This window comes from Citrus clementina, unplaced genomic scaffold (assembly GCF_000493195.1).
Source record: "Citrus clementina cultivar Clemenules unplaced genomic scaffold, Citrus_clementina_v1.0 scaffold_5, whole genome shotgun sequence".
Classification (NCBI taxonomy): domain Eukaryota; kingdom Viridiplantae; phylum Streptophyta; class Magnoliopsida; order Sapindales; family Rutaceae; genus Citrus; species Citrus x clementina.
Genome location: NW_006262201.1, coordinates 26,910,493 through 26,922,100, shown reverse-complemented (window position 1 = coordinate 26,922,100; position 11,608 = coordinate 26,910,493). Strand labels below are relative to the sequence as shown.

The window sequence follows — 11,608 nt, the reverse complement described above, 5'->3', positions numbered from 1 at the left end:
AGCAAGTACCATGAACAACATAGGTTTTGGCTTGATCTAGCGTGCCAATACATCCCAGCTGTAGTACATTTTACCAATTACCATAAAGTAACTAGGATTCTTTTTCCATGTTTGTTACCTCTCACCGCAATAAGAAAAGGGAGTCACATACATTTTGGTATGATTTTGTCCATCCTCTAAAGCCTTAAATGAGTATTGAGAGATTCAACATTCAACAAAACAATTGATAGCATCTTAGAAACCAAGGCAAAGCATATGGGAATATCAATAATAACTTTCTTGAAATTGGAAAATGTAACCAAGTGAGGCTTTTACATTATGCAACATCATCAATTCATGAATCAACTCGTGGGCTTTGATGTTTTGTTGTGTGATAAAATACTAATATTTTTACTCACTTTTATAAAATGTAAGATTTTAAGAAATATGATTTATCATGTTTGAAGTTTCATCAGGAGAGAAACAATCTGAATCTCTAATTAAGGATTCTAACAATGATAAAGGAGACATGGGTGCAAAAACAGTCAAGAGATTTACTTACAAGCAGCCACCCTCGAAAGATTGTGTAATACCTCATCAACTTTATTACAATGTAATTTAAAATTGAGTTTAAGACAATCGGATCACCTAATTAGTACGTCATAATTAGATGGTTCTTATATTTTAACTAGGAGTGGGTGCTTGGCTCGAGTTGAATTGAATAAAATTGAATTTCATTTCAGTTCGAGCCTAAAAATAAATCTGGTTGAGAATTGAAATCGATCTAATTTGGATTCAATTCAAGCTAAAACTGAACCGAGCATCATATTCGATTGGGTTACATTTAAAAATATCTGAATCTAACCCAAAAAAAAAAAGTCTTGATTCTCTCGAATCTCAACCCTATTCCCTCAATTGTAATCCAAATCGAATTTTGATTTAAAATTATAACTCGAGTTTGAACCAAATTGAACCAACTAATTTTTGAACTTATTTGTATTAAATTCTCATAACTGAATGGGTTACAACTCAAATCGGAACCCTTAAAAATTAAATTAAAACTCGAAACACCCATCGATAATTTTAACCCTTGAGAATAATATAAAGGAAAATTATCTCTAAACCAACATATTTTATGAAAGTGCATTTAGCTAGACAGGTGATGTCTGATAATTACTTTCACCATATAGCATTTCAAATTTTATTATCTGACCTGTTTTCCTTTAACACAATTGCAAGAGCAAAATTGTATTGTTATAAAGATTCATTAACAAATTTTAATTAAGCTAACAGAAAAGTGCATGACAAAATTTAAAAGATTAAAAGGTGCAAAATAATTATTAGAATTTCTTGGTGAGTACCTGAACTTTCCAATGAGAAATAGGTGGTTCGGACATAGTTTTCCTAATAAAAAAAAATAATCCGAAACTATTTTTTTTTTTCCACTAAAATAGGGCACAATAATAGTTAAAGGAAAAACAACAGTGAACCTCCTAATATTTGGAAAAAAAAATGACATAAAATCTCTAAACATTTGAAAAAAAAAATACAACCCTTATTTTTGTTGGTAAATTCTGTTTGTTTTAATAGTAAATTTATTTTTAATTTACAATCACTATTATGTCCTTATGATAAATAAATCAATCTATTGATTTAAGATATGTCTTGTGCACAATAAAACCAATAACTTCTTATTTAAAGTTTAAAATTAAGATATAATTATCTTAATTAAGATGTAATTATCTTTTGCCCAAATTATTCACTCTAAATCACGAATATACCTTCCCAATGATAAATTCTAAAATTGGGAGCCAATTTTACTTCCCAATCGCCCAATTTGCCTTTCATCCATATATAAGCCTATTTAATATCTCATTTTGCCCAAATTTCCAAAGAAAATATAATTTTATCTATTATTCATCATTTTTATCATTCTGTCATTGGGAAGGGTATATTCCTAATTTAGAGTAAATAATTTGGGCAAATGGTAATTATATCTCAATTTTAAATTTTGAATAATAGTTTTGTCAATTTCATTATATACGTTATTGATGACATGTCTTAGGTTAATACATGAGTAACGATAGACATCTCAAAATTTTTATCCTAGATTTCATCTCAAATGATATACCATTTATTGATTGATTGGTAATTCTTTATAAAATTCAAGTGAATTATTTATATTATCTCCACTAACTAATTGATGATTACCATATCATTTGAGATAGTTTTTTGGGATAAAAAATTTAGAATGTGTAGAACTACTATCAATGTATTGATTTATTTATTATAGAAACATAATAGAAATTAAAAATTAAAAATAAATTACTACTAAAAAAATAGAATTGCTTACAAAAATGGGAGTTATATATATATTTGAAATATTACATAGTTTTATATCATTTTCCCCAAATATTAGGGGCTCATTATCCTTTTTTCCATGGTTAAAAGTAACTTTTTGTTTGTTTGATAAACTAGAGGGGTCTCAAAGTAATAATCCTACCTAACAAGCTTCACAGGTTTCATAGACTCTGAAGCGAGTTTGGAGGTATTTTGTAGACGCAAGAGAGTAAGCATAAAACTCATAAAAGATGGCCAAATTAAATAATGGTGAGTTAGCAGATTTGGCAGATTGAGAGGAAAAATATATCGACCCGGCCTGTGCAAACTGACACAATTGAAGTCATGCACACTCGCACACACAAACACTGAACCTATGAACTCAACTCACTCAAACTCAACTCTGTTTCCAAGTGAAGGAAGAAAACCAAAGCCATTAAAAGCCACTGTACTTTAGAGGAGATTTCTACTGTTCTTTTCTCTTTCCACCATCAACACTTCACTGGACAGACAGTATCTCTCTTTCTCTCTCTCACAGTCTCTCTCTCTCTCTCTCTCTCTCCAGTCCCAAGAAACAACTTAAATGAAAGCAAGCCGCAAAACCCCGATGTGTTTCAGCGGCTTCTTGTTGTTTGTTCAATGAGTTGTGGTTGTTTTTTTGATTTTTTATTTTGTTGGGGCTGTTGAATGGGGTGTATGTTTTCTGAGTTAGCTGCAAAGTTTGCATTTTTCCCACCATCACCACCAACATACCAGGTCAAGAAACGTGACAATGGCAAGCTCACTGCGGTTTCAGCTTCTTCTTCTTCTTCAATGCCTATGCCTCTTGCCGCTGATGACAGTTCATTGGATGTTTTGTTGATTGACACCAAACGTGGCAACAAGGTCGTTGCTTTTTACTTAAAAAACCCTTATGCTAGACTCACTCTACTGTACTCTCATGGCAATGCTGCTGACCTTGGCCAGCTCTATGACCTATTTGTTCAGCTTAAAGTCAATCTTAGAGTTAATCTCATGGGGTTAGTGAGTTACTCTTTCTTTTGAAACCATATAATCTTATTTGTGTTGTGGGGATCTTGTTTTAAATGATATGTTTCGTCCAATATTTTTTTTCCTATTAAAGAATCAATTTTTATTTTGGTTTTAGATCTGTAATTTAATTTTCATATTAATGGTCATTCATTGTATTTGCTGGGTGATTGTTTTTCTGAGTTTTTGATTTTTTACAACTGATAAAGTGACAGTAAAGTAAATTAGGAAGGCTGGTTTAGTTTTGTTCTTGTTACCAGTCTTTTTACGCCTTTTCTTGTTCTTTGTCTTAACTTTTTCATTTTCCCCTGCATAAAGTAAATGATTTATTTTACTGTTGTATTTGGATGATATTAGATTTATAACCCATATAAAGGCTTTATTTCTTAGATTTTGTGCCATTTGAGTTCTGTGACGCACAGCTTTCACTTTATATTGTTCGTGTTCACAGAGAACTGCTTTTCTTTGTCATTTCTGGCACTCCATTTTTTCCATGAGCTAAATTTTGAAGAAACATTATCTCCTTCTTCTTCTTCTTCTTCTTCTTCTTTGTCTTATTTATCTTAATAGTAATTTCCTCGATATGTGAGATTAACAACTATTTCTATAAAGCATTTTCAGATGTAGTTTTCGATTTTCTGCTTCTATTTTGCCATTTTTTTAACCGGGTTACATTTTAATCTGAGCCATCTAAATTTTATGGTGCAGATATGACTATTCTGGCTATGGAGCCTCTACTGGCAAGGTAGGTCGTCATTCCCACAAATTCTCCTTGATTGTGTCACTGCATTATTTCTTCTTCCTTTTGAGCATTATTGCAGGCTTTGGTTTCTGTGGTTTATATGATGCACCTAGGGAACAAGAATCTACCACAGAATCTAAAATCTTTGATGATTCAGTAACTAGTTGCAATGGGAAAGTATTGTATTTTCGGGAGATTTTGTATATGTATAAAATAAATGTATGTTGGGAAATCATTGAAGCACAATTATAAACACACCAATATATGGTTTTTCACACCACATTGGCAGTTTAATTGTAAAATGATTGCTTATTGCTTTGAGACAATTCGTGGCTATGATTTGGATGAATCCGGCATGTGATGCTTAATTTGGTTATAAAGTACATGATTATCTGGGTAGAAACCTATCTTTAAATTGAAGGCCACGTTGTTGAATCTCCTGATCAGATTCATGTTTAGCTTTAGCTTATAAATCCTCTTCACTGGAATGAAAATTGTGGATGCCCTGTTCCTTCAATGTCAACACTCTAATGTTTAGCTTTAGTTTATAAATCCACTTCACTTAAGTGACAATAGCAGATGCCCTGTTACTTCAATGTAAACACATAATAGCAGGCTTACAAGTCGAAGTGCTTTTTGTGGTTTTGCTTTTCAATCATATTACTCCTTGCAGCCTTGTCATGTGGATTGCTATAAGTAACTAATTATCTTTTTCCTTTAAAATTTTACAGCCAAGTGAATCCAATACATATGCTGATATAGAGGCAGTTTACCAATGTCTTCAGACAGAGTATGGAGTAAGCCAGGAAGATTTAATTTTATATGGACAGTCAGTTGGCAGTGGGCCGACGCTGCATTTGGCATCTAAGTTGCCAAGGCTAAGGGGTGTTGTTCTCCATAGTGGCATTCTTTCTGGCCTTCGTGTACTCTGTCATGTAAAGTTCACATTTTGCTGTGACATATACAAGGTATGAATCTGTCATGGTCAGTGTAGTTTGTAAAATAGATGTCAAGCGTTCTGATTTTATGCAGTCTGCCAAAGGGTATATCATTATCCCGATATGCTAATGTTTGGTTACTAATGAGAGTGTTTAACTGATTACTAACTTATGTTCGAGCTTTAGGGTTTATGCTATTTCTAGTGCAATGTCTGAGCCATTCATTGTTCTCATTAATGCAGAATATCAACAAAATAAAGAAGGTGAAGTGCCCTGTGCTGGTTATACATGTAAGTTGAAATTTTAAAGCTTTCTAAATCTTGCAATTTTCCAGTGTATTTTCCTTGTCTTGTTATGGTTTTGTTTGGAAATATGCTCATAATATCACTGGTATTCTGAGTTTGTAAATTGACAGTTTGTTGTTTTCTTGAATTAGCATAAAATGTTTCATTCTGTCCTTGCTTTACTGAGATTACCTGATTGTCTATGAAATTAGTAATCCCTACATCCTTCCACTAGTTAGAAATTACTTGTTGAACTTAACTTTAGAAGAAAGCTGATGTACAACTTTCTGCAGCAGTTTGAGAATTATGAAATTCAAGCTGAAACTTATGTGAATTCATGCTAAACTTGTCCAATTCCATTAAGTATTCAAGGCTTATTGACCTTGGTACTGTTTCCACTTAATTTTTCAGTTGCAAATTGCATTGGCTTCTACATAGCTCGATAAACAATTAAGCAACGGTTTTGGATGATGCCTTCCATATTTCTTAAGTGAGAACAACAGAATTGTCCTATCATCCAGGTTGCTTGCCAATAAACAGAACTGTTTCTTTAAGTCACATTTTTCATCAATACAGTGTCTTGAAAGGATTGTTATATTGTCGGAGATGTCACATTGGTTGCTTATTTAAAATGACCATTACCAGTGAAAACAATTTTCTAGATTGCTTCTTCTGGACTCAGATTTATTGGTTTCACATGCAACACTTATGTTGTTGCATTCTATAAAATTGGCAGGAAATTGCCAAAGTCTATGAAAAGCATAGAATATATTCTTTAACTCCTGAATACCAGTATTTTCTGTTCTTTTCCTTTACAACAAACCGATAATCCAAATATATATAGAGGGAAAATTGCTTGTAATTTGGATTATCAATGAAAAATTTTGCTTCTTAATCACTGACATCTTTATACCACAATAGGACCAATAACTACTTCTCTAAATTTTGTGGCAGCCAAGTTTCAAAAGAAAAATTTTTTCAACTGGAGCTCTCTGCCCATTGTGGCATCGTTCTTGTTCCCTTTGTACAAAAACATTATGTTACGTGGGCTGGATTGTAGTCTCATAAACAGTTTATTGTGGAAATATAAAGTGATAGTTCTTTTGAAGCAAATAGATTGCTGAAGGAAGGTGGTGAGTGAACCATTAATTGTTTGATTTATGATTTAACTACATGATTTTAGATTCAATTAGTTCTTTGCATTTTAGTAAAGTTATTAGATATAAGCTCAACAATAATCCTAAATTTCAGGCCTGATTCATTGTCTCATGATATGTATGCTTTCTTCACCTTTCAGCTATATTGAGAGCCTACATCTTTTTTGTAGTGTTATACACTTTGCAGGAGTTAAGTCTTTGTGATTATGCTTTAAGTGGATTGAGCGTTGATGACTGGTCCTCTAAAGACTTGATTTATGCTGTTCTGAATTAAATCGTGGATGTCAAATCTTTGTTTAGACATCTACTGTTCAAGTCCAATCAGAAAGTTAAGATTGTTGCTGCTGTGTTGTTCTGTTGATTGTTCTTGCAGTAATGTGTATACATTAGGTTTGCTTGTTTACAATCTCCCTGCATTTCTCAAAGATGTGTCTGGGGAAATCTTATTTCTGATGGAAAAGATGATGCATTGTGTTTCTGTTAGGGCAATTATTTGTTTGCTTGACTGAAGGAATTGATCAAGTCTAGGGTTCACATTACACACTACTGTAAAATCTAGGGCCCCTGACTACTGATCAAAATTAAATACACTTGTAATGCTGATTGAAAAGGGAAAATGGCCCCCTTATAGCAAAACAAGGAAAATGGCACTTGGGGAGTTAAAAGGATCCCCTTTTTCCTGTAAAAGATTCAGGTTCCGGCTTTTTTGTATGTTTGTTGTGACTATAAATAAGTGGTGGAAGAAAAAAGGAAAATGATGCATCAAGGGTAATTTTGAATTTGATGCTGTTTGTTGCAGGCTTCTTTGATATTAGATTCAGGCTGGAATTATTTGCATCCGAGTGAGTGAGGCTCTGTTTTCGTACCTGTTACATTTGAGTTTTTCCAGTGTCTAAATTTGGTCAAATTTAGTGTGCTAGGCTTCTTTGATTTTAGTTTCAGGCTGGAATTAATTGCATAGGAGTGAATGATGCTTTGCTTTTGTACCCATTTCATTGAGTTTTTTCTAGTTTTTAAATTTGGTCAATTTTAGTGTGCTAATAATAGAGGTCAAAGTGACATCAGCAACTATTCTCTGGTAGCCTTAGTATTCATTGCTTAGACCCAAGAATTTGTCATGTACTTAGTTTCTTTTGCCTCCCTTCATCACTTTATCATTTTCTTTTGACCTTACTCTCTTACTAATTATAGCTTTGGATAAAGTGTTAGCTAATGTAGAGCTATAAGTCGCCATATCTGGGAAGGAGGGGTGATTATGATATGAAAAGAAAATAATTGGGGAACGAGATATATAAGTATCGCTAAAAGGATTGAATATAACAGAAAATTCCTAAATTTCTGTTTTAGCTAATATAGAGCTATAAGTCGCCATATCTGGGAAGGAGGGGTGATTATGATATGAAAAGAAAATAATTGGGGAACGAGATATATAAGTATCTCTAAAAGGATTGAATATAACAGAAAATTCCTAAATTTCTGTTTTGCTGAATGTTTAAAAAAGATAATCTATAATTATCTCCTAAACGTGTATTGCATCCTATGTTTGAATATCGTAACTTCTAATATATATTAATACAGTTGAATGAGAGTCTCAATACTTGGGCTCAAATTATGGTAAGCACCTACAATTTCATGGAGCAGCAGCCTTGGGCTTATGCTGCTAGCAAATATTGGGGTAGTGAGATTATGAGTTGCACCAACCCTCTTCTAATTCTAAGCCTAGAAAATGTATTTGTTTTGTGTGCATACAAACTCACATGTGCGACCTGTTGCAATACATTAATCTCTCTTTCAAACATGCACTGGCATGCCATAATTAAGCTTATCGAAAGATATAATAATGTAAAGCCTTCCAGTCTCTCATCTGCAGGTATTTAGTCGTCTTGCATAATACCAACAAATTTTTGAATAACTTCCCTGAAATTCTCATCAGTCTGTATTAGTAAATACCAGAAACATATCCTTTGAGGTTTGCCTTTAGAGCTCGGTATAAATCAATTTGTTCTTCTGCACTATTTTGACATGCATTATGGATAAATTGCTCCATTTTTAACTATCGATGGTTGATTTATCTTTATTAGAACTGGCTTTTGATGATCAATGATTAAATGGGGCTGGTTCTAAATTTGACAGGGAACAGAAGATGATGTTGTGAACTGGTTGCATGGAAATAAACTCTGGAAAATGGCAAGAGATCCGTATGAGCCTTTGTGGATTAAAGGAGGAGGGCACTGCAACTTGGAGCTATATCCAGATTACATCCGCCACCTTTGCAGGTTTATTCAAGAAATGGAGAACATGAACACTAAAATCCGACTTAATAAGATTCGTCAGGAACTCCATTTACCAATAAGGTCCAACACCAACACCGGATCTGCTAACAGGTGCTGTAGGATTAAATGCTGCCAACCCAAATGCCAAGAATGTCCAAAACTTAGTTGCACGAAATGTTGCTGGAAACCTAAATGGCCAAAATGTTGGATACCAAGCTGTGTCAACTGTTGCCGGTGGCCTAAATGTCCAAAATGTTTGAGACCCTGCTGCTGCATTCCAAAATGTTTGAGACCCCTCCGCTGCACTAATTGTTTTAACTGGCAATGCTGCTGCACTAAGTGTTTTAACTGGCAATGCTGCTGCACTAAGTGTTTTAACTGGCGATGCTGCTGCATCGAAACAAATAGTGGGTTAAATGGAAAACAGGATGGGTAATGGTGATAATGTAGTTGTATAGACTATAGATTGCTGAACTTGCTAACACCTCTTTATTATTGTGCAATAGTGTACAAAACAAGAGGAAGTAGTTAACTGATAATTTTATTAAAAACAGAACAGTTTAATGTTATCAAGATATTGGTGGATTCTTATAGGTGTTATACGTTTTATGTGAAGTCTGTTGAAGTTATTTTGCAAATTGAGTTATTCCAGAGGCACATTACATTTTACATATGTTTTGCTATTAGGTTTGAAATATTTCTTAATTTTCTAGTTGCATGTCATAAAAAACGGTAGCATTCACTTTGAATGCTTTTGCGAAACCTGAGTAATGATATCAACTCGTATTCTTGTACAAACTATTGTGGCATTGATGAGTGAGCAACTATATTATTAGCAAAATCTCTAGAGGGGAAGTAAGATTTACTAGTTTCAAACTTCGTTCGCATGTATGAATTGAGAATTTAGTTGTTATTATATATATTATACCTATATAAAAGTTCACAACATTTTCATCGAACCTAATTGGTAATCAGTAAGAAAGTGCAAGAAAATCAGAGTAGATTGAGTTTATTAAAAAAGAAAAAAAAATTGTAATGTTACTTATCTAACCACTAACATCCATCCAAACCACACCCAGATCAAAATAAATTTAAAAAAAAAAAGTCAATATGAAGAATTTAAATAAATTTTGTCCGATTGAGGTTAGATGGTGGAGTGAGTACTATTTTTGAACAAATTTATATTAGATCTATAAAGTTGAAATTCAAAATTTACATCTTAATTGATGTGTTATACATTAATTATTATTATAAAATTATTTTTATTAACAATAATAAAAGTTATTATTTTTATGAACCACATGACGGCCATTATATGGTGACACTTCATTTTGAGTACAAAATTTTTGTCCTAATCCTAACTTCGTAATCCTAGTGTTATTACTTACAGTTTATAGAGGGAAAATTGCATGTCAATTTTAGGCTTTTTTTTTTTTTAATCTTAAAAGAAACCGCCAAAATTTACCTTCCTGAGTAAGTTAACTAATTAATAAATTTGAAGAAGCTGTTACTAACAGTTAGCTGATCTGAACCGTTGGATTAGAAGACAAAAATCCAAAGGCTGTGGAAATAGACCTTGGAGAAGGGGTAAAGAGGGAGTGGACAGGGTTTAAATTAAGAGAATTTATTGTCGGTGAAAACTTTCAGGCTATTGTGGCTTAAATCAGTAAGGAGGAAAAGATTAAGAAAGTATGAAAGCTTAGCTTATAGGAAGCGCTAGCTAGCAGCTAAAGGAGAGCTGTTATTAATTATCATGCTGGAAAATGAGTAGCTCATGGGAAGAAATGACTAAGAAATATGAAGCAGTTCTACGTAATGATGATTTAAGTGTAATGGAGGTGCCATCATTGCCAAACCAAAAGCGTAAGCCAAGTTGGCATGAAGCTGGTGACCGTGACCACGACCAAGGCCAAATTAGCACAGATGACACCCAAGGCAAAAGTTGTAGCACTACGTATGGTTTTATATCTTATTTGTAAGTAATGTCGATCGTGATTGCAAATTATTATTATCATTTTTTTTTTTGGGATATGGGTCACGATGATCATGTTGACTATAAGTTTGCCCCCAGGGGCCTGTCGAGTGGCTTTCAAGTTCGCGCAGCTATATTTGATTGGTGACTAGATTTCGAAATTTTGAGAAAATAGGGAAAAAAAATTGTTGATTATATGTTTACTTTTGTGGTTTATGCAGTGGAGAAGCTGTTCAGAAGATAAAGGCCAAGGATGCAAGAGCGCGCATCACCAATGAGGTGAGTTTAAGAGGGTAAAAAAATTTATGTCAAAATACAAAGTGCAGTGAAATTATTTCGGGAGTCTGTTGAAAATACCAAACCTCTTGTGATGCAACTGGCGGGGTTAACTAATGGATATATTGTAACGAATTTAATGCAGATGAGAAAAGAAATTGGAATGGCCTTCAGGAATCTGCCGCCTGGAAAGAAGTGCAAGTACACACGCGTAGGCCAGGGAGCGGTGGCGCATGTTAAAGGGGAGAAACCGAAGTTTGTATCAAGGTGTGTGCCGAAGCGATTTGCGGTAGTGGTTGCCAACCTGACGGCGGAACAAAAAGCTGCTGCATGCTCTTTGGGATTTGGTAAACTTATTGAGTTAAATTGTGGTCGGTTGAAAAAAAAATTATGTGATTGGTTAGTAGACAGGGTTGATATTGCAAGGTCGACTTTATTAGTTCATGGAAAGGAGTTGGAGCTTAGTCCACAGAGTTTTGGGTATGTAATGGGGATCTCAGACGGAGGAATGCATGTGGAATTAGATGGGGACAAGAAAGAAGTTTCCGGATATTTAGATAGGTTTGATGCAACATCTAATGGTATAAACATTAAGAAATTGGCTGAAATGTTACGCGA

General features: G+C 33.7%; 1 protein-coding gene across 2 annotated transcripts; it reads left to right on the top strand.

The window, feature by feature from the left end:
* Positions 1-2,560: 2,560 nt before the first annotated feature.
* On the top strand, positions 2,561-9,380 carry LOC18042666 (protein ABHD17B). Of its 2 annotated transcripts, XM_024182926.1 has the most exons (6): positions 2,561-3,338; positions 4,057-4,093; positions 4,822-5,058; positions 5,271-5,318; positions 8,603-9,090; positions 9,121-9,380. In XM_024182926.1, the coding sequence occupies exons 1-6, from the start codon at positions 3,007-3,009 to the stop codon at positions 9,176-9,178; spliced, it is 1,200 nt and encodes a 399-aa protein (XP_024038694.1). In that variant the 5' UTR covers positions 2,561-3,006; the 3' UTR covers positions 9,179-9,380. The 2 variants fall into 2 exon arrangements, with proteins under 2 accessions (XP_024038694.1, XP_006432718.1); XM_006432655.2 differs by having other exon boundaries at positions 8,603-9,380.
* The last annotated feature ends 2,228 nt before the right edge of the window (positions 9,381-11,608 follow it).